At 51.9% G+C, this 22468-nt stretch overlaps 1 protein-coding gene across 4 annotated transcripts; it reads left to right on the top strand.

The window, feature by feature from the left end:
• The first annotated feature begins 93 nt into the window (after window positions 1-93).
• On the top strand, window positions 94-22026 carry PMM2 (phosphomannomutase 2). Of its 4 annotated transcripts, XM_045993590.1 has the most exons (9): window positions 106-265; window positions 3581-4087; window positions 5722-5833; window positions 7749-7825; window positions 8505-8596; window positions 10477-10576; window positions 10705-10780; window positions 11914-12029; window positions 20587-22026. In XM_045993590.1, exons 3-9 carry the CDS (start codon window positions 5737-5739, stop codon window positions 20686-20688), a joined length of 660 nt encoding a protein of 219 aa, XP_045849546.1. In that variant the 5' UTR covers window positions 106-265; window positions 3581-4087; window positions 5722-5736; the 3' UTR covers window positions 20689-22026. The 4 variants fall into 4 exon arrangements, with proteins under 4 accessions (XP_045849548.1, XP_045849547.1, XP_045849546.1 ...); XM_045993589.1 differs by lacking the exon at window positions 3581-4087 and having other exon boundaries at window positions 107-265; XM_045993592.1 differs by lacking the exons at window positions 3581-4087; window positions 11914-12029; window positions 20587-22026 and adding an exon at window positions 10953-11862 and having other exon boundaries at window positions 94-265; window positions 10477-10580.
• The last annotated feature ends 442 nt before the right edge of the window (window positions 22027-22468 follow it).

Below are 22468 nucleotides of genomic sequence, written 5' to 3'. Positions count from 1 at the left end.
TGTAGGCGCATTGCATCCTGGGATTTGTGGTTCCGAAAGAATATCCGACGCAAGTCCCAGGCACCGTGGGAGGGAATGCTCCTCCCCCCAGAGTGCCCCGCGGTACGGGGGCTGGGAGGTGGAGGGGCGAACCCGGAAGTTCTGGGCTGAGTTCCTGGTTGCCAACGAGTCCCATCCCGAGTGGATGGAAACCGGCGACATGGCGGCGTCCGGCCCAGCGCTGTGCCTCTTCGACGTGGACGGGACCCTGACGGCTCCGCGACAGGTAGGCGGCGCCCGGCGGGGTGGCAGCGGCGGGCGCAGACCCTCAGGGTGCTCGGAGAGATGGGACGGGGCCGAAAAGCGAAAAACTTATCTGGGGTTGGAAATCGCAGTTCGGGACTTTACCGTATGCGCTGGATTAGAAGGCCAGCTCAGCCCCCTTGCCAGCTATGAGCGCGCCTCCGTCCTGTCACCTGCGAACGGTACCTTGCGCCCTAATATGAAAAACATAGGTGTCCGGGTCAAACAGACCTAATAGAGTCTCCGCTGTATCCTCCTGACAGCTGTCTGACCTTGAGCAAGTCACTTAACCTCAGTCTCAGCCTCCACGGCTTTCAGTGGGGGACCTTCCCAGTTCCATATGGTGTTTGTGAAGGTCGAATGAGATCGAATAAATTCGTAAAAATTTTTTGGGGTACGGTGGGCCGTGTTCAGCAGTAGTCAGTAAATTTTAGCCGCCGCCAACCACCCCCTTTTCTCCACCCCCTTCTCCAGCGGGAGTGAGCAAGGAGACCTAGATTTTTTTCAGACTGCCTGCTGCGAGCCCCCTTGAACTCTTGGAAGCTTGCTTCCCACTTAGAGATGTTGCTGCTGCAGCCTTGAATGTAGTTTCGGTTAAGATCAGGATTTGTGGGGGCGCCTGGGTGGCTCAGTGGGTTAAGCCTCTGCCTTCGGCTCAGGTCATGATCTCAGGGTCCTGGGATCGAGCTGGCCTCCGGCTCTTTGCTCAGCGGGGAGCCTGCTTCCCCCTTTCCCTCTGTCTGCATCTCTGCCTACTTGTGATCTCTCTCTCTGTCAAATAAATAAATAAAATCTTTAAAAAAAAAAAAAAGATCAGGATTTGCGATGAAGCTGACGCTGACCTCCCCCTTGCAGGGACTGGTCATTGAACAACAGCCATTCAGACTTGAGATGGGACCCAACTAACCTTACTAACTTCACTTTCTATCCCTGCCTTCTTAATTTTGGCCGGAGGGTGGCAGTGGTGTGCTCCAGACGGCCCCGTTACAAACGTGTGACATCACTTTGCCTTTCTGAGCCACAGATTCGGTGCATCCAGTGATGAAACTCAATGGCAAGTTCTTCAGAGGCCCTTTGTGACCCAGATTCGGTGACCAAAACACACTTCTGGACTGTTAGAGAAGCTCATGGCTGTCTGGAGCCAAAGTCAGCAACTCATTGTTTGTAAAGGCCCAGATAGCAAAAATTTTTGTCTCTGCCAACCACATGGTCTGTAGTAACTACTCAGTTGTAATGCAAAAGCCGCCATAGACCTTATGTAGACACAGCATAGCTGTGTTCTGATAAAGCTTTATTTTATTTATTTGTTACAAAAACAACCAGCTGCTCAGTTTGGCCCATGGGCTGTGATGGTCTAGGGTTCACATTCCATACCTTTTTGCATGATATCACTGGACCTTCTCAACCTTTTCCCCTCTTCCCTACCACATAGGATAATTTCTTTTACCCTTTTTTTTTTTTGAAGATTGTATTTATTTATTTGACAAACAGAAATCACAAGCAGACAGAGAGAGAGAAGCAGGCTCCCTGCTGAGCAGAGAACCAGATGCAGGGCTTGATCCCAGGACCTCGAGACCATGACCTGAGCCGAAGGCAGAGGCTTAACCCACTGAGCCACCCAGGGGCCCCTCTTTTACCCTTTTAAACATGAGGAAACCGACTCAGTGAAACCATGACCCCTGTTTCTCACAGCAAATCTGATACAAGTGTCTGGGCTGTAGGGCATTGTCATTTGCTAAGTTTGTCATTTTCTGCCACCGCTCCAAGATGGAAGCTTTTCTGGCTGCTGGTTATGCCATTCCGGAAGGTGCTTCTGCCTTCCGGAAGGAATCAGGATAGATGACCAGGAAATAGGAAATAGCAAAGAAACCCACAATATATTCCTGTAACACATTTGAAACATGATATTCTTTGCAGCAAACTAATCATTTTAACACTGAAAAGAAAAAGTCTAACAGAAGAAAATTGTTTCTGGGTGCCAGGGTTCCAGGTAAAAAATAAAAATATTTTAGCAAGACATCTATTCATTATAGAATAATATAATCCCTTCCCTCCCTCAAAACATGCATTCCCAAACAGTGATAAGCATATTACAGTCCAGAAGCAGAAGAATGGGTTATCTTACAGCTGCTGACACACGATACGGTATAAGCAGATAAAATCTAATTAGAACGGAGTCCAGAGCTCCGCACATATCACTGTTTCAGTAGAATTTTCTTGTGCTCAGTACTTTCCTAAAAAAGGTTATTCCATCTAAAAACAGTTGAGACTTCGAACAAAAGAAGGGGGCCCTAAACCTGACTGAATTGTTTTCCGGCTTTATGTCATAAAAAATTCAAATGCACAGGGGCACCTGGCTGGCTCTGTCGCTAGAGCATATGACTCCTGATCTCAGAGCAAAAATTCTAGCTGCACGTTAGGTGCACGTTACTTTTAAACCTTAAAAAAATAAAATCAAGAGGCACCTGGGTGGCTCAGTGGGTTAAAGCCTCTGCCTTCGGCTCAGGTCGTGGTCCCAGGGTCCTGGGATCGAGCCCCGCGTCTGGCTCTTCGCTTGGCCGGGAGCCCGCTTCCCTTCCTCTCTCTCTCTGCCTGTCTCTCTGCCTACCTGTGATCTCTGTCTGTCAAATAGATATATAAAATCTTTAAAAAATAAATAAATAGATAGATAGATAGATAAAATCGAAATTCAAAAGAAATTCGAACGTACAGAATTACCGCGAAACTAGTATACTGAATAGCCGTATCCCCACCACTTAAAATCAGCGATGACTGACATTAACTTTTCTACACTTTAATTCTTTGATGTGCCACTTCCGAAGCCACAGTCATCCTGGTAATCCACCCCTAAATATTTGAGCCTGGATCTCTCGAGGACATCTGTGGTGACCATAGTGCCATCATCATCACTTACGAAGCGTGTTACCAGTTCCCTCCTGTTCTTTAATGCCCCGGTTCAGCAGTCAGCAGACATTTTTCTGTAAAAGGCCGGATAGTGAAGAGTTGAGACTCCGCCAGCCATGTGGTGTCTGTCACAACCACTCGGCTGTGTGACTGCGGCCACAGACAGTACGCAAGTGAGTGGATATGGCTGCGCTGCAGTCGTACCTCGCGGAACCCGACGGCGAGTTAACACTGGCCCGTGCACCCTATCCTGCTGACTCATTTGCTCCGTCAGTTTTCCTCTGTTGTCCCCAAAGAAGTCTTTTATGGTTGTTTTTTTCAGAAGGTGAATTTTTATCCTGCTTTGACCTCAATTTCAAGGTTTTGGATCTTTCTCTGTTTTATTTTTACCCAGGATGACTTATAAAGAATTCCTTGTGATGAGCAACACAAGAGTTACTTGGGAACGTCACAGCAACTTTGGTCTGTGATTATTTTGCTCCAACAACCTCTCCTCCCGTGGGTAGTTTAGATGCTCTGTTATGCTCACAAGCAGCTGGATCTTACTTCCTGTCAAAAAAATATTTGCTGCCCCTCGGAAGTGAGAAGGTGCCTTCTAACACACACACACACATTGCAGACTCGCCTGATGGCCACGGTATCACGGAGCTCGTCAGTGTGCCCTGGGGTTAAGATAAAAGAAATTGCAGCTTTGGGTTCTGCTTGAAGACAGAAGTATTGCATTTCTAATATTTTGCAATCCAGGGAATCTTCCCCGCTTCCTGCCATCCTGACGTCAGGTGGAAGTCGGCCCCTTGGAGGGCTCCAGGACCCATTTTCATAGTCATTGATTTGTAGAGGCTGCCACTGCACTTCTAAATTTTGTCTACTAAGTCAAGATTCCACGGAAGGTGTAAAAAAGGTTGTGTTCTGTTATAAGTCCTTCTGTACAGTTTTATTAATCCTGTGTGTATATTACTCTAGAATTTTTTTTTTTTTTTTTAAGAAAAAAGAGAAGATTTGGGTGCCTGGGTGGCTCAGTGGGTTAAGCCTCTGCCTTTGGCTCAGGTTGTGGTCTCGGGATCCTGGGATCGAGCCCTATGTCGGGCTCTCTGCTCAGCAGGGAGCCTGCTTCCCCCTCTCTCTGCCTGCTTGTGATCTCTCTCTGTCAAATAAATAAAGTCTTTAAAAAAAAAAAAAGAGGGGCGCCTGGGTGGCTCAGTGGTTTAAGCCTCTGCTTTCGGCTCGGGTCATGATCTCAGGGTCCTGAGATCGAGCCCCGCATCGGGCTCTCTGCTCAATGGGGAGCCTATTTCTCCCTCTCTCTCTGCCTGCCTCTGCCTGCTTGTCACCTCTCTCTCTGTCAAATAAATGAATAAAATATTAAAAAAAAAAAAGAAAAGAAAAAGAGAAGATTGAACTCTAGATGTTTATGTATCGAAGTTGGTTTTTTTGTTTTTGTTTTTAATTTCTGCTAACTTCATTTCCAAAGATACCCAGTGTGAGGGCCTCCAGGCTGGCTCAGTCAGTGGAACATGCTGCTCCTGGGGTCATGAGTTCAAATCCCACATTGGGGTAGAGTTTACTGAAAAAATAATAATAAGTTGGGGGTCCCTGGGTGGCTCAGTTGGTTAAGTGTCCTACTCTTGATTTCAGCTCAGGACACGATCTCAGGGTAGTGAAATCAAGCCCCGTGTCAGGCTTCACAACTGGGCATGGATCTTGCTTAAGATTCTCTCTCTCGAAAATAAAAATAAAAAATAAAAATAAGAAAATAGATACCCCATGTGAATATACAATTCAGATTACTAAAAGTAACAAAATAACTTTAAAAAAATGAATTGTGATTTGTTTTAATGCAGGAATATTTTTTTCATGTTCATAACTTCTATGTAGTTAGTCCACAATTCGGACTTCAACTAGCAAAAAATTACACCATTGAGACCACTGTTGATACATAAGAGCTTTTCTTTTAGGAGAGACTAAAAAAATCGTGTGCTCTTGCTGTCGTACTTAATTTATTTTTGGTTTTATATAATGATAACAAATCAATTCTGAATGTCCTCTGTAATCTTATCATATTTTGTTCTAAAATAGCAACTTAAACCCGTAAGTGGAGTACAGTGTAGCATTTGAAAGGAATGTTCTAGATCTTTGTGTATCGGCATGGAACAGTCATCCCAGCTCAGTGCTAAAAACACAAGTCACTGCACAAGACCTAGAATGAGTCTACTTGTGTGTCTGAAAATAAGACCTATTTATTTTTGCACACGTAGACAAGTGTGTGAACGCAGAGCAGAAGAGCCGAACAGCACACAGCACCTGTTAATATATTGCTTGCGTGTTTTAAGCTAGTTAAGAATAAGTAAAATTTAACACATTTTTTTTCTGGTAAAAAGTTGATTTCCCCAAATCACAACTAAAATATTTGGACTCACTACAGACCTCGAGCCTGAGCTGGCCTATATAGAAGTCAGGGTTGTATCACTCTGTGAGTTTCAGTCTCCTGGTTACTCTATGGCTCATGACTTTTTAATCTTCCTTTTTGAAACGTAGAAAATTACCAAAGAAATGGATGGCTTTCTACAAAACTTGAGGCAGAAGATCAAAATTGGTGTGGTAGGCGGCTCGGACTTCGAGAAAGTGCAGGAGCAGCTGGGAAAGGACGGTAAGTCGTGCTCGGTTGATGGCAGCTTCCCACTGAGGACATTGGGACCTGTGGCCAAGGAGTGTTTTAGGCAGCCTCGAGCCCTCCTCCCCATGTGGCAGGCTTCCTGCTGCCTTGTTTGGACAAACATTCTCTCTGCTTTCTCTTTCCTCTGCTCTCAGTGTTATAAATACATTTCTGGAGTTGGTGGTGGACCCCTCGGTTCTCAGACACACGGGTGGGGTCACCCAGAAGTTTGCGTGTGTGTCACTGCCTGGAATGCTTTGCCTTGTCCCCGTCCACCCTCTGAGCTCAACTCAGTCCCCATCTCCTGACTGTCCTTCTCACCCAGGTGTTCAGACGCCTTCCAGATCTGGGGGCCTCCTCTCTGTCGCTCTAACACAGTGTTTCCCAGAGTTCCCTAATCACGGGACACCCAGGCTCTTAACCCTACCTGGTGAACCAGAACCTCCAGCGCAGGTCCCAGGAAGCCAGGGGTTCTTATTGGCCCCTTCACTGGAGATCCTGAGGTCTCGGGGGCCTGGGAATCATATTTTAGCAGCTCCCCCCCCCCACCCCCGCCCCAGGAGATCGTGATGCACAGCCTTGCCAGCAGGACACTCTCTGCATATTACGAACTGTCTGGTTGTCCATCTGTTTTTCTGGAAGACTCTGACTCTGCATTACTCATCTTGTAGCCCCAGGGCCCCTAGGGTGCCTGACCTCTAAGAACTAGACGGTGGAGAGATGGTCGAGATGATCGTTCTTTGGGACACTGTTGACGTTTTGGGCTGGATCATTCTCCGTTGTGGGGGACTGTCCTGTGCACGCTGTAGGGTGTTGAGCAGCACCCCTGTGGCCTCTACCCACGGGATGCCAGGAGCACCTCCGTGCCCAGTGTGGCAACCAAAAATGTCTCCAGACATTGCCAAATACCTGTGGGGGACAGTGAAACCCCCAAAGGAGAACCAGTGTTTTGGCTGTAGTGTCTTACAGTCCAAATCGGTGTGGGCTGTCTTTATTGGATTCGTGTATTGGCTGAGCATAATCTATGCATTCTCTCTAGAGCTCTCTGTTCTGCTTACACTTCCATTTTTCTGTAGATGCTCTACTTAGAAACACTAGAAACAACATAATGGGGCACATTAAGCCCCGGAAATCCTGTTACCCGGCCCTGATGGCCCTTTCTGCCTCTGGCCGTATTTTTAACCACAGGCTCAGAGAGGCTTTATGTCCGGGTAGGGCACCGTCTGTAGATTTCAAAGAGTGTGAGTCCAAACAGCAGACTCAGAACCTTCACAAGCTAGAAGAAAGTTGAAGACCCAGCTGTATCAGAATCACCTGGGGAACCTGTGAAAATACAGGTGTGAGGGCCCCACCCAACACAGGGCACCGGGGAGCCTTCATTTTAATAAGCAACTAAAGTTCGGGAAGCCATTTAGAATTAGATGAGTGGTCTCCAAATCTGGCTGCTATAATATAAGAATTGCCTAAAGACCTTTAAAAAAAATTATTATTATTTTTTAATTCTGATCTTTAGCCTGGTCCTGCATGTTCTGATTCAGAAGGCCTGAGAGCAGATCCTGGGAATCTGCACATTTTCATCACTGCCCTGGTGATGCGGGTCCACAGGGAGGCTTGGGGGCCATCTTTGACTCCCATCTTCCTCTCCAGGTAGAGCGGGCTGAAGGCAGAGACGTGAGAGGGTCCGCCACCAGGTCTCTGAACACCGGCCTGGCCACCATCTTATACATTTGTAATTAGAGTCTTTTTTTTTTTAAGGCGTTTTTTCCCCCACCTTTGGAACCTGTTAAGGCGAGATACCCTTTTACAGTCCTTACTGGAGTTTCCCTGTTTTATCGGTGAGACATGTGAGTCAAGAAAGAGAAACCAGCTTCGGTTCCTTGCACGCTGACTTCTCTTGTTTTGGTTACAGTGGTTGAAAAATACGATTATGTGTTTCCCGAAAACGGTCTGGTTGCATACAAAGATGGGAAACTCTTGTGTAAACAGGTAGGTTCTAGAGTATCCAGACGACTCTATACTATTATTAAAATGCTTTCTGAAAAGGCATTTAACACTGGATGCTTCTGGGGAGGTGTGTCCGGGAGGTGGGGAGCCGGGGAAGGAGTGAACCTCTACCCTCTATTCTTTTCTACGTCTTGAATGTCGAGCCCTGTGACTATCACATATTCCAAATTGTTAGCTAAATTTCAGCATTGTTTTTAAGGATACTTAATCTGATATTTCTGTCGTGCTAGCAGAAACGAGGGCAGGCTGCCTGGGTACAAGCGTTTTTAAGAGGTACCGCGTAGCTGTTGCTAGTAACAAGATCATTCCACTCGACATGTGAGAAAGCCTGAGTGGAACAAAGATACTTTGTCAGTGTCTGTAGATACTTTAATTGAATAAAAGCAGCAGTAATAAACTCTTTGGGCCTTCCCTGAAGCATTCGAAAGATAATTTGTACAAAAATCTTGAGTCATGAAGCAGGAAATGCTTTAACTAAAGCCCTTTGTGGTTTGCCTTGTGTTTTCAGGCAGGGAGAGAAGGAAAAAGGTAGCGGGCGTGTCACGCTGGCCACGGCAGCCTCGTCGCCCTCGCCAGTAGTGGCTGCAGCCCCAGGTTTCTGTAAAGTTATTTCAAAAATGCCTCCCCCAATTCAAGTAACCCCAGTGTTTTCTTTACCTAGAGTATTCAAGGTCACCTGGGCGAGGCCCTAATCCAAGATCTAATCAACTACTGTCTGAGCTACATCGCAAGAATTAAACTCCCGAAGAAAAGGTGGGTTTGGGGGGCGCCTGGGTGGCTCAGTGGGTTAAGTCTCTGCCTTCCGCTCAGGTCATGATCTCAGGGTCCTGGGATCCAGCCCCGCATCGGACTCTCTGCTCAGCGGAGAGCCTGCCCCCCGCCCGCCCCCCGCCTGCCTCTCTGCCTACTTGTGATCTCTGTCAAATAAATAAATAAATAAATCTTTAAAAAAAAAGAAAAGAAAAGGTGGATTTGCTTTCAGCAGAGGCTGTGCTGGCATGGGGAGGAGTCGCATTGGCTGGGTGGGTGCTGACTTTAGTCCCGGGCCCTGTGCTCAGTTAGTAAGACGTTATTGGAAACCTGCTAGTGGAAGAATGAATCCATAAACGACAGCGTTTCCACATGATGGGAAGCGGAAACTAAGATGCTTGCCAAGACTCTGGGTCCGGGAGAAGGCCTGTAAGAGCAGTGTGAAAAGCAGCATCAGCCCCAGATCCGGGAGCCACCTGGGAGCCACCCCAGAAGCCCAGGCCAGACCCCACACACAGCCCTGCTCACTCAGTCCACGGTACGGTAATGCAGACGTAAAATCTGCATTAATTGCTGTCATTTGGAAGTTTGATTTCATGTAGTAAAATACCATCGCCTCTGGCTTTGGTGTTCTCTGAAGATCTGTAATTTCAAGTTAGCATGAGATCCCTACCCTGAATTCAGGCAGCAGGAGGCTGCGTTGGCCTTGAAGCAGGCCCTCAGCTCAACACTGGGCCTCTGTCCCAGGTATTTACAGGTGGCTGGTGGCTCAAGATCAGGGCTGTGTGTGGAAGACAGAAGGGGCCCAGGGAAGAGGTTCTAGAACCTCACAGGAATCAGCATTTTTCTAGAACCTCACAGGCATCAGCATTTAGAGCTAGAAGATACTTCTGAGCACATAGTCACAGAACCCTTCAATTGCATTGTAAGGATGAATAGCTCACAGTTATTTGAGCTTTTAAGAAATTGTTTTGAGATTCAAACTGGAAACGGTGGAAGAAAATGGTTTTTTCATGTTTGTTTTTTTTTTAATCTTTATTCAGAGTAACTAAAAAAAATGTTACGCTGTTCTCTCGTTCTGTGATCAGAGCAGCCATTTCGTAGCAGCTAGTCACAGCAGCTGTGTTTCGTCGGAGTGACGGAGGCTCACCAGGCAGCCCTCGGAGGCTTTTCTCATAGCTTTGTGTGGTCAGATCGGTGGGTTCAAGAGGTCACCAGCAGAAATGTCAGGCACATGAATTTTCAGATTCCTCAGGGAACTTGAGAGATGGTAATCATTTTCATAGCTCTTTTTATTATTATTATTATTATTATTATTTTAATTTGGCAGAAAGAGAGCACAAGTAGGCAGGCAGGCAAAGGGAGGAGAAGCAGACTCCCCAGTGAATAGGGAACTCAACGTAGGGCTCCATCCCAGGACCCTGGGATCATGACTTAAGCCAAAGGCAGACTCCCAACCAACTGAGCCACCCAGGCGCCCCTCATAGCTCTTTATGGATGATAAAATTTACTGTCCGACAGAAATAATGTGGGCCACATGGGCAATTTTAAGTTTTCTGTAGCTGCATTAAAAAAAAAACCCAAAATTAATTTTAATCATATTTTATTTAATTCGGTGTAGTCAAAATATAGTCATTTAACGCATAGTCAACATAGAGCATTTCCAATGAGGGTGACATTCCTCTTTCAGGCTGTATCTTTGAAATCTAATCTCAGTTCAGATTAGCCGCCTGTGGCCGGAGGCTGCCCTGTGGCTGAGCCCAGCCCGGTGAAGTGTTGATCATACCAGCCCCTGCCTGCTGGAAATTTGAGCCTGTTTACCCATCTGTAAAGTCGCCCACAAAAATAATGTCTCTCCGGGGCTCATCCCCTCTCCTCTCCAGGGGTACTTTCATTGAGTTCCGAAACGGGATGTTGAACGTGTCCCCAATTGGGAGAAGCTGCAGTCAAGAAGAGCGCATTGAGTTTCACGAACTCGATAAAGTGAGTCCCTCCAACACAGCCTGGGTCTACGGAGTGGAGATAAGATGTGCAGCCTGGTGGCCAGAGGCCGAAGGGTGCCTTCTGGACTGACGTGGGCTAGACTATCGGTATCTCCTTGTTTTTCTCAGAAAGAAAACATCAGACAGAAGTTCGTAGCAGACCTGCGGAAAGAGTTTGCAGGCAAAGGCGTCACGTTCTCCATAGGTACGGCGCACTCGGCCGGCTTCCGGCTTCGGTAACCACCTGCCAGGGGGGTTGCGGGCGGCCGATGAGCTCTTGGAATGGGGCTGTGCCTGGTGTGAAGGTGGGCAAGAGGGGTACAGAGGCGAGCACTCCTGTGTGGTCAGCCCTCATGGAGACTCTCCCTGGCCGCCAGGTTTGGTTCTGAAGTCTCACCTGGCAGGATTACCCGCCCCGGCACCTCTCTTCCTGGCCCAAAGTAGCGCTCAGCCGAACAGATTCTGAAATCTCATCATGCCAGAGCAGCATGGATCCGTAGCAGCCAGCTGGGTTGGTGTTACAAATCAAGAAACTGAGGCCCTGGAGGAAAAGGGGACTTGTCTGAGCCCACAGAGGTTGTGTCTGCCGTGGCCGACCGGCATGTGAACGTTTCCTGTGTCCGGCAGAGTTCTTCCCGCAGCGCTGGTGTCTTGGCCGGCCTTGGTTTTCGGTAGAATACACTTGGGAGATGCTTGAAGCAAACGCGCTTCCGTCAGCGCTGATGGGTCATTACGTAGAGCCCTCTCGTTTTACCACCTCCCCTGAGTGAACAGTTGTAGGAAGACTCGAATTGCAAAGAGGTTATGTCTGCTAGAGCAGGTAGATGTTCACGTGTTCTTGAACCTCGAGGTGAACGTCTCCCCGACAAAGCTTTCCAAGGGTTTATCACGCCTGAAAGCTTCCCGCGGATCACTATCCACCTGCTTTTCTTTCTCCTGCGAGATGTACCGCACGCAGCCAGCTTCTGGGCCTCGCCCCCGAGAGTCAGAGTATTCAGAGCTCGGGGCGGCCCAGCTGGTTGAAGCTGTTACCAGATTTTCCACCGGCGTGCTTCCTGTAGACCCATGCCTTTGGCTCAGTGCTTGAACACGAGTGCATTCCTCGTTCTGAGCTGGCGATCTGTCTTGCTTTTCAATTTGGGGTGAAATAAAGTTGGAAAAAAGCAATGTCACATTAATTTCAGCACTGGTCCCTAAAATAGTGTAAATAGCAAACAAGGGTATTAGAAATCGACTCAGCGGTCCAGTTGCTGATGAGTAGACCGCACATTCCGTTCAGCCACGTGCCCCTCACCTCTTTCCCGCCTTCAGCTTCTGTGTCTTCCCCCCTCTCGGCAGGAGGCCAGATCAGCATCGACGTCTTTCCTGATGGCTGGGACAAGCGGTATTGCCTGAGACACGTGGAAAATGATGGCTATAAGACCATCTATTTCTTTGGGGACAAAACCATGCCTGTAAGTACGGGAGCGTGTTTTGGAATTGGACTGTTTGGTTCGGGCTGGAAAAGGGGACATGGACACGTGGGCCTTTTCCCCTCCACCACGCAGTACGCACTGGCCCAGCTCACACTGACCAGGGGCTGCTTTCCCCTGAGAGGGGCGAATCAGCCTCCCCTTCTTTGCGCTCGGACACCAGACACCTCAGTGGGGACGGTCCTGGAACCCTTTCGAGGCTCACTTTGCGGCCTTCCAGAACACCTGCCCCAGTGCCGCTGCCCAGTCTTTTGTCCCCTTCCAAGCCCTTGGCCATTTTTAGGTCATGTTTCCACTGTGGTTTTCCCCCAGGGACATTCATTATGAGTTGGGCACAAGGCATCCTAAATGGTAGGAAGACGGGGAATCTCACAGGTCTCAAATTCAAGAGACCGCATCAGGGACTGTGTTAGCCGTGGGCATCGCACACACAGGGTTTGGGGAGCTGTCCCTGATGGACAGGTGCTGGACTGAGTCTAAATCGGGGCTGAGAGCAGAGCCGTGTCGAAGGCCAGCACCAGGAGAAGGACTGCGGAGGAGGGATTTCCCCAGAGCCACTGTGGCAGCAGGACGGGGCTCTTCTTGGGACAGGTGGGGCCCTGAGAGGAGGCTCGGCACCAGCCACTCACTGCCCAGGCCCCTTCCTTTAAATTCCTGTCCTCGTCTGGGCCCCTCCGCCCACTTCCCTTCACATGCCGCCCGGTGATGGGAATTATCTTGGCATCAGAGGTCCTGGTTCGGGCTTCGTGGCCATCCTGCACCCAGCAGGTATGCCCTGGACATTCAGAGTTTGCTTACTGCCTGGTCTGTGATCCACTGCAGAGTACTTGGCGTTCTGCTGAGGTTTTTCTGGCGTGGACCTACCTGCCTTTCAGCAGGGTCCCCGTATAAGGTCTTCTAGCATTAAAGAGACTTCCGATCAATATAGGCTCGTGTCCATCTTTCTAAAGGATAAAACCAGGACCGGGGTGCCTGGGTGGCTCAGTCGTTAAATATCCGACTCTTGATTTCAGCTCAGGGTTCAAGCCCTGCGGCGGGCTCCCCCCACTCAGTAGGCAGTCTACTTGTCTCTCTCTCTCTGCACTTCCCCATGTTCATGTTCTTTCTTTCTCTCTCTCTCTCTCTCATATTAATAAATCTTAAAAAAAAAAAAAAAAACGGAAAGAGTAAGTGACTTGCCCAGGGTCACAGAGCCCGTGACAGAACCGGTGGCACCAGAACAAACTACCTTGTCTCTAAGCACACAGGCTTTCCAGTCCAGCAGGCCGTCCCTCCGTCCCGGTGGGGAGCGTTCTCTTCTAGTTCCCAGACAGCATGGTGCTGTTTTTCTGGAGGCGTGTCCTTTAGCCTCGTTCTTTTTTTTTTTTTTTTAAGATTTTATTTATTTACTTGACAGAAAGAGATCACAAGTAGGCAGAGAGGCAGGCAGAGAGAAAGAGAGGGAAGCAGGCTCCCCGCGGAGCAGAGAGCCCGATGCGGGACTCGATCCCAGGACCCTGAGATCATGACCTGAACCGAAGGCAGCAGCTTAACCCACTGAGCCACCCAGGCGCCCCCTTTAGCCTCGTTCTTAATGACGGAGAGAAGTGGTTTGCAACCGCCTCCATTTGGTGAAATTCTTTGGCTGCAGAAATGCTTTTGCGTCGCACTTTGATGTCTTTGGAGAAAGCGAGCTCATGCAGTCACACGCGGGATCTTCGGGATGGCCCGGCGCCTCCGCAGCCCTTCCAGCCCGGTGCCCGCTCCTCCAGGCCGGGAAGAGCTGCTGAGACAGGCAAAGCCAGGTTTTTCTCCGTGATGACAGTCTTGCTGTGTGCAAAGAGCCACCAGAAGCCTCACTGGGGACTTTGCAGAATGGAAAGTGGTTCTTGAGATTCGCAGAGAATGCCTGCTTTTGGGAATTCTCCATCTGGAAATTCGAGTGTTTTCTGTGCTGTTTAGCTACAGGACCGCACCTGGATTCTGTTTGTTTGGTTTTTAGTTTTACCTACTTTTTAAAGGCAGATACTTCTTACTAAAGATTTTTTTCTGATTCTTAATTAACATACATTCACTGTAGAACATTGGAGAAAGTTCAGGGGAGAAAGTGTCACGTGTGGTCACAGCTGATGCGCCTCCCAGTCTTTTCTGTGTAGGCGTCCGCGACCCCCAAAGTGGACCCTGCGTGCTCATTATTGGATTTTCTGCTTTGTTCTCATACCTGTTTTATTTACCCTTGTTAGTGAATTCTCTTTGAAAACGAGGTTTTCAGGGGCTGTATGACCCGTTTTCCCAGCAGAGGCCCTGGGATTGTGGTGGTTGACACGGTGGTGACCGATCTCTACCCTCTCTGACGCTGTCCGTCGGTGGTTTCCTGGAAATGGGAAGTAACGGTCCAGCCATCTAAACCTTTAACAGGCACAGAGCCATCCAAACACAAGCCTCAAACTTCTCATATTCTGTGATAGATTTTGAAAGCTGTTTTCTTCCTTTGCATCAAGGCAAATGTTTTTGCTGGTTTCCAGGGGAACAGCCCTTGAGCTGAGAACTGTCAGTAAAAAAGCCATTTCCCAGGGGTGCCTGGGTGGCTTATTCGGTTAAGTATCTGACTCTTGATCTCAACTCGGGTCTTGATCTCGGGGTCATGAGTTTGAGCCCCATGTTGGGCTACATAGTGGATGTGGAGCCTACTTAATTTAAAAAAAAAAAAGCTATTTCCCTGCCAAGCACCACAGGCTTAGAGGCCTGCCTGGCAGCCTCTCCAGCCCTAGCAGCCGCCTCCATCTGGCGGGATCTGATTGTTACATGGAGCCCCTCCCCCGTTCCCTGCTTGGAACACCCCGAGAGAGCAGGGTGAAGAAACTAGACATTGGCCCTTGCTTTTCTGAATGCTTGGCAGTCCTGGACTGACTGTCGCTCTCCCCCTCCCCATCCTGCCCATCAGCCACAACAACCGGGGTCTGTTAAAACCCAGCTCTGAGTATAGCCTCAGGGCTCCAGGCCCAACCTGGAGTGCCCTAGTTTGGTGCAGGGAAAGTGACGGCCAGGGCCAGGGCCAGGGACAGAGCGGCACCCCACACTGCTTTGCATGGCTTCGGGGCAGGGAGGGGGGTGGCTGGGAGACTGCCGCACCTGACTCCGCCCCGCCCCCAGCCTTTCCGTATTCCCCGGCTAGAAAGCTTCTGCTGGCTTAACGCTTCCTGGCTTTAAGGCGGTCGGAACATGAAAACATTCTAACAGTCATGAACATCGACGCTGATTGACTTTGACTCAGCAGATCCTTTTGGGTGATTGAGTTCTCTGTTCTCTCCTGTGCGGGGGAAGGGCACACGCAGAGTGGCAGGACTGGGGGGCGCCGTTGCAGGAGGTGACTGACCACGCACAAGGCAGTCCATGCACTCAGCAGAATGCCCTGTGGCTGTACAAACCGCTGAGGCAGACCGACCTCTGGGATGCTCTATCAGGCGAGCCACGTAAGGTGCAGAACAATACAAGTACCACGCGCCACTTTTGTCCAAAGAGGGGAGCGTAATCTCTCTTCACGGTGCTCATAAGTGCATAAAGGGAATGCGAAGGGACACCCAAAAAGGCAGATGACAGACCTCCTGAGAGCTAGGGACAAGGATGGGAGAGACACTTGGCGCTCTGTCCTTTCTTTAAATTTTGACCTCCACGAATGTGCTCTCTGTTGAAAAATAAAGCTTTAAAGTATCAAACTGAGAAAAGGAAGAAAACTAAAATTTTTGGTTTCTAAAGCAGTTCAGTGTCAGACCCTGAGCTGGACCCTTGGACGTTCTGTCCTCTGGCCCTTGGGCAGCCTGGTGGGGCGTACGGGATGGGCAGCAACGGGCAGGGCCAGGCGCAGTGCAGGTCAGTGACCAGGCGGCATCCAGAAGCCTCTGGTCACTCTCCCACGTCGCCTCCAAAATACTGTCAAATCGTGCAACAGTTGATTTTCCACAAACGTTAGAAAGGAAGATCTGTCTTTAAAAATAAGCTTCAAGGAAGTCCCTATCGGCCTGGTGGGAAGAGGCAACTTTGAAACCCAGAAGACCTACAGTCTGGCCGCCGCTGCCCGCATGGTGACCACACACGTCTCTGTCTGTGTCGTGAGCCGTGGTACCTGTAAGCCCCGTGGGGACGCAGTTCTTCTGACGCGGTGGGAGGAAAGGGAGGTCCTAGAGGGAGGGTGGCTGGCTCAGGAAAGGCAGCAGGACTTGCTTCTCCCAGCAGGGGAACCGGCTGGCTATGAAGTCTGCAGCTTTTAATGAAGTTAGGAAAAGCTCATCTAGTATGAGATTCCTCTGGGAGATTGGGGGCCTGTAGGGTGGGCGGTGCGTGTTAACCCGGGAGCCTTGAGTTCCTGCTCAGGCTGCAGACAGAGTTGGCCGTTGGCCCTGCCCTGGGTGACCTGGCCATGCCTGGCATCCCCCGCGCTCACTCTCAGGATGCCTGACGGCTGAGGGGAGCACGGAACGTGTCCTCTGTGCAGACCTGTGTCAGTGTGAAATCTGAGACCCAAGCCCTGGGGGCTAGTGGCAGGCTTCGGTTAGCACGGAGAGAGGGGTGTCCCTTGCTCCCAGAGGGGCCGCAGGGAAATTGCTGCTCCCTGAGATCTGCCTGAAGGAAGTCGGACCAGGTTAGAGGTTCCGTACCCAGCTGAGGGGGTGTTACCAGTTCCCCTGTGGGAGGACAGGAAGCAGGACATGGGGACTGGGGGGATGGGCGGGTGACATGAGTCACCATGAGTGCGGGTGTTTGTTGGGGTCCCTGCTGACCCGCCTTCCTTCTGGACACCAGAATCTGTGGTCGTGTCACCCGAGATCAGGGCCGGGGGAGGGGCTGGCTGGCTAAGCCCTGAAGAAGAAGCCATTGCTGTAGCTCTTCTCTTCATGGGGACCCTGGCTCCAGACCCCTACAGTGTGGCCAGCCTGTGGGGAGTCCCCTGGTACGGTCACTGATGGCAACGAATCAGCATCTCCTGGACGCACGTCCCTGCCTGGCCCCATCACCCAGTGCTCCGCCCGTTTTGGGGACGAGGGGGTACGCCAGACTCATGAGCAGACCCAGAGGGTCACCCTGGGAGCGTCAGCAGGACAGCAAGCCAGCTTGCTTTCCACTGCACAGTTAGTCCCCAGACTGTAAGCCACTGGGTCCCATCCTAGAAGTACATGGAATCACCTGATTATTTTCAAAACATCATGACCCTGGGGCCAGACTGGTTTTGTTTTTGTTTTTGTTTTTGTTTTTAAGCGTAACAGTTGACTTCTTTCTGGGAAAAATCTGTATAGTTATCTAAGGGCATACGTTTTTTTGTTTTTGTTTTTGTTTTTATTTTTTTTAGATTTTATTTGTTTATTTGACAGACAGAGGTCACAAGTTGGCAGAGAGGCAGGCAGAGAGAGAGGAGGAAGCAGGCTCCCTGCTGAGCAGAGAGCCCAATGTGGGGCTCAATCCCAGGACCCCGGGACCATGACCTGGGCCGAAGGCAGAGGCTTTAACCCACTGAGCCACCCAGGCGCCCCTGAGGGCATACGTTTTTATCGAATATTTTCCTCACCAGCTGACGGTCACACGTTGAGAAGCAGCTGCATACCAGTCATGCCACATGTACTCATCCGTTTGGCTTCCTACGGGGCGGCCTACAGGCCAGGGGTACCGGCCCTAGAAGTGTTGGTACAGCTCCCACGGTGACTGTCCCCACAGCCCAGGGAACACCCCCCCCCTTTGAAACAGAGCCCTTGTCCCTTTGGCCTTTGTACCCTGATACCTAGAAATTTGATCCGTCCTGTTTCACTGCCCGGAGATGAACAGCCACGTGCGGCAGGAGTGGACTACCCACCGGAGGGGGTCTGCCTGAGCCCCAGATGGGTGTTTGCAGCGGAGACCCCCTCGAAGTCCAGCAGCCCTGCTTCCTGCCCAGCAGGGCCCACAGGCTAGGGACACGTGATTTGTGTTCCCTTCCTCAGCTCTCCATCAGGACCCTTGGGGTTCACTGGACACCCCCCCATCGGCTCAGCGACAGCGTGTGCAGAAACACGGCCCGGTAGCGGGGAGACCGGACCCCACTCAGCCCTGCCTTCTGCTTTTCTGTGGCACCCTCAGACCTTCACCTCTAATATTTAAATATTAATGGGCTGTTTGCACTGAGCTGGAGGCCTCTCCTCCATCTGGCATCCGTCCCCGGCCCCCGATGCGTCCCTTCTGGCTTGTTTCCCTTTGACATCTCTCAGAAAAGGGTCTTCCCCACCCAGACCCTAGTGTCCTGTGCAAAATCTGGTGTTTGGAATTTGCGGTTCTCTGAAGCCTGATTCTAGAGGCGGGCGCTCACACTAGCTCACCTTGGCTTCTGCTTCGCCCGACCTCCCTCTGACTCCGGTGTGCGAGCTCTGGGCGCCCCAGGGAGCCCCAGAAGAGCCCAGGTGCCCTGGCAGGAGGGAAGTTAAAGTCTGCAGTGCGTGGTGCTGGCGGTGCCGAGACCGAGCCCGGAGAGCCACCCCGTGCGGACCTGGTCTCCCAGGAGGGACAGGCGGGGCAGCTGCCGGAGTGGTTCCCTGGGGCCGGGCGTCTGCACCCCACCCCCAACCCTGGCTGGCTGTGCAGTCTTCTCGTTGCTGTGCTTCTACTCCTCGTCCTCATCCCCGACCTGTCCGTCCTCTAGAAGGTGAAGCTGGCCCCCTGGTTGCCCTTTCCGGGTGGCTTGACATAAAATCCCAAGTCCTTCCTTACCTCCCTGGCCTGGTAGGCTGCTGAGCTGACTTCTGGGACGTGGCTTGTCCCCTCACTTCCTCTGCTCAATGGCACCTCCCTGGTCACTCTAGGTTCTCTTCCCCTCCGTTCTCTGCCCTACGGAGTTGTTCCCCTCCATCTCCTGTCCTCTCCCTGCCTCCGCTCAAGGTTCGGTTTGCCTGCCAGGTAGTAGGTGCTCCCTGGGCTGGTTGGGCTCGTGTGTCAATCCAGACTCCTCCCTCCAGAGTGAGTGAGTGACAGGGACTGAATGCTGAATGTGTCCCTGATAGATGGTTGGGTTTTCTGGATAGTGCACGAATCTGTTTCTACGATGTTAAGTTCTCTGTGGCGGTTTTTACCTCCCGTGCTATTCGTTGGAGGACTCCGACTTTAATTCTAAGCATTACGTGAACTGGTTTCACATCTACTTGCTTAGGTAGCCCCTGGTGGGCGTGACGCCTAGAGCTGACCCAGAGCCACTTGACGGCACAGAAATCTGTGAGGCAAGGGCTGGACCCCAGCAGCTCCCCCAGTCAGCGCTGGGAAGGGACTTTCCCTGACTGTGGCTCCGAGTTCATGGCTCCAAGTTCATGGCCCCTGACCTGACCCCTCCCCCTGGTGCATTTTGGGCCCTGGCAGCAGCCCCTCCTAAACTTGGGGGAGAGGTTATTCTCACAAAAATGAGAGCAGTGGGAGTTACTGTGTCCACGAGTCCTTTAAAGGGACATCAGATTTTTCCTATAGAATCTTTAGGAGAAAAATCCATTTTTACCCTGCAGTTATTTTCATCGTATTATAAACTAATTGATGTTTCCAAGGTTTTGAGTTAGACCGTCCAAGCTTATGAGGAGAATCTAGGAAGTTGCATGAGAAGCAAAGCAGGGGTTTTCCTGGAGCTCAGGGTGTGGGAACGGCGGCAAGCCCACTTCATTCACGCAGACCAGGGGCGGGGTGGGGATCCCGCACACACTGGAGGACCCACCCCCGCGGGACCCCCGTGGCATGCCAGGGTCCCCCGGATGCAAGGCCTGGCAGAAGCAGACTTGCGCTCCACTCTTGGAAGTGGCCCAGGGGAAGGGATGTGTGCACACGCCTGGAGCCGCACGGGCTGAGGGGCAGGTGCTGACCTGCGGCCGGGGGCGGCGTTGCCCCTCCTCCAGCAGCTGGCTCACCCGTGGGCCGCCGTCCTGGCAGCAGGGTCTACACCCGGGCCGCCTGGCTCACTCACAAGCCAAACACAGGGACTATTTAAATGTAAACAAATCAGAATCAAATAAACTCCGTTCCTCTGTTGCCCTGGCCACGTGCCACCAAGTACTCAGGAGGCACCAGTGGCTGCTGTTGGCTCGGAGGCCCGCGTGTCCGGGTCACAGCCAGGCGCCACGGTGGGCTGTCAGGCGGACGCTCTGGGGCAGACCCGCTGGGCCCCTTTCCCGCCCCTGGGGCCTGCCTCTGTGCCGCCAGCCGTCTCCTCCGCCGGCCTCCCCGGCGCTGCTCTGCCGCTGCCTGTGACGACAGCCTGGGCACGGTTCAAACCCAGGGGCAGGGGCCGCTGTCACCGGCCGCGCTTGCTTAATAGAAAAAGCAGCCTCGGATCTTCACAAGAGCATCGTGATTGCTTTCAGAGGCCTAATTGCACGTTCAGCTAAATTGCAGTTCAAGGGAAAGTGAGAAAGCCCTTCCTGGTACTGCCTGGGCTCGGGTCGCTCTTCTCCGGGAGGCCCAGGTAACCGCCCCCGCCTGCCTGCTGGTAAAAGGGCGAGTTCCTCAGTGTCCTGCCACCGGCGCCCAGGAGAAGCGAGGCGCCCGCATCTCCCCCGTGTCTTCGCAGGGCGGGAATGACCACGAGATCTTCACCGACCCGAGGACCGTGGGCCACACGGTGACGACCCCCGAGGACACCCGCAGGATCTGTGAAGAGCTGTTCCCCTAACAGCCCCTTCCCTGAGGGAGGGCAGGGCGTCCCGCTGACAGGCTGGAAGGGTCACCATGGCCACACTCAGGATCCCTCCCTCCGTCACATGCCCGCGAACCCCAGCCCGTGCCAGGCTCCCCACACGTCCTGCGGCCTTGACGATGTGGCCTCCAACCCCAGTACCAGGAGCAGCCAGACTTGTCAAGAATGGCCGGAAGGCATGCCTCCAACCCGATTTTATTCCCCACCCCCAAGTCTCAGACCCTCCCCATGTGCAATCACGGTACACACGGTTATGGGGGAACCTTCCCCATCATTCTAGAATGATACAGAACGAATGTGCCCAGACCCTCCCTCCCTCATGGGTGTTGTGAACAATGTAACTGGCAATGTTTGGACCCCCTGTGTCGGTACCCACAGGGGCATCTGGTGATGAAGAAGGACTAGATGTTTACAGCCATCCCTCCACAGGACAGAAGTCTGGAAACACCTCCTGGGGGGAAACTCTTGCCCGCTGTCAGCCTGGGAGGACTCTGAAAGCAAAGGCCCTGTGGCCACCAGGCAGGACTGAGTTCAGCCGCGCATGGGACGCAGACAGATGGCTACCACGTGACCACTGACCCCAACAAGGTTTCCCCTCCACTGGCCTGCAGTTCTGGGGGCGAGCTCCGAATTCACTACACTTAGGACAGACTGCTAGGGCTCCGCCCCCTGGGATGGGAGCAAGTGGGGCGCAGCAGCCCTGCCCCCAGATGCTGGAGCCTCCCTCCCCTCCGCTTTCTCAGGGATCACGTGAGAGGCTGCATCGTCAACAGAAGAGGAGCTGCATGGCTGCCCTGCAGATCTTTACGTGGACCAGCCTGCCTGCCCTGGACTCGGGGTGGGAGCCGTCGGACAGTTGGGCCTGTGACCCTCACTCCGTGCTTTGAGTTCAGCGAGGTCCTCGTGCTGCTGGAAAGCAGCCCATGGAAGAGCGCTTTCCAAGGAAACGGTTCACAGGTCACTTTTCAGAATCTGGACTCGTCAGGACCCACAGACCCACAGTCCACTCCAGTCCACAGCACGGCCTCTGCTCAGGGCTGGCCCATCTGAACGGGGCTCTGCACCCCGCTGCCCCACCCCCACCAGGTGCTTTCATCTCCACAAGCCTCCCAGGCCCCCCCAGCTTGTCCTGGCTGGGGGTCCAGTCGGGGGCAGTCTGCATGCCCACACGCAGGGCCGACGTTGCTCAGTGGTTCCCAGGACTCAGCCACACAGGCGTACCTTTCCTTGCTGGGTTTTGCAAACGATACTGTAATGACCTTTCACGATGCAAAGGGGCAAATTAAAGTTGATTTTATTGCTTCCTGTTTCTCATTCGGAGGCCTTTTTCCTTCTTTGACGGTTGAATGAACGGTGGAGTGGACGATCAGCTGTGCTGTCCTCTCAGATTCTGGAAGGAAAACCCAGCCCTTGCAGATCTGAAGGCCACTGCTTCTGACGCTGGTGTTCCCAGGGTTTCGCAGCGCCAGAGTTTGGTGCTTCTGGGCTCACCTTCCTGCCCGCTGGGTAAGGATCCGCACGTCTCCTTACGTAGTTAACAGCAGAGCAAGACAATGGAGTCTTACTCAAACTCGCCCTAACCTTTATAACTGGAGACAGTCCTGCCTGGGCTGCCCTGAGCATATGCCCCAAGGTGTCAGGCTGGGCCCGCCCCTCCCGGGAGTCCCACTGTGGCTGCCTGCGGACACTCCGGGGCAGACTCCCTGGGCCCCTTTCCCCGTCCCTGGGGCCTGCCTCTGTGCCGCCAGCGATGTCC

This window comes from Meles meles, chromosome 21, assembly GCF_922984935.1.
Source record: "Meles meles chromosome 21, mMelMel3.1 paternal haplotype, whole genome shotgun sequence".
NCBI classification, from domain to species: domain Eukaryota; kingdom Metazoa; phylum Chordata; class Mammalia; order Carnivora; family Mustelidae; genus Meles; species Meles meles.
This window is presented reverse-complemented; position numbering and strand designations above follow the sequence as displayed.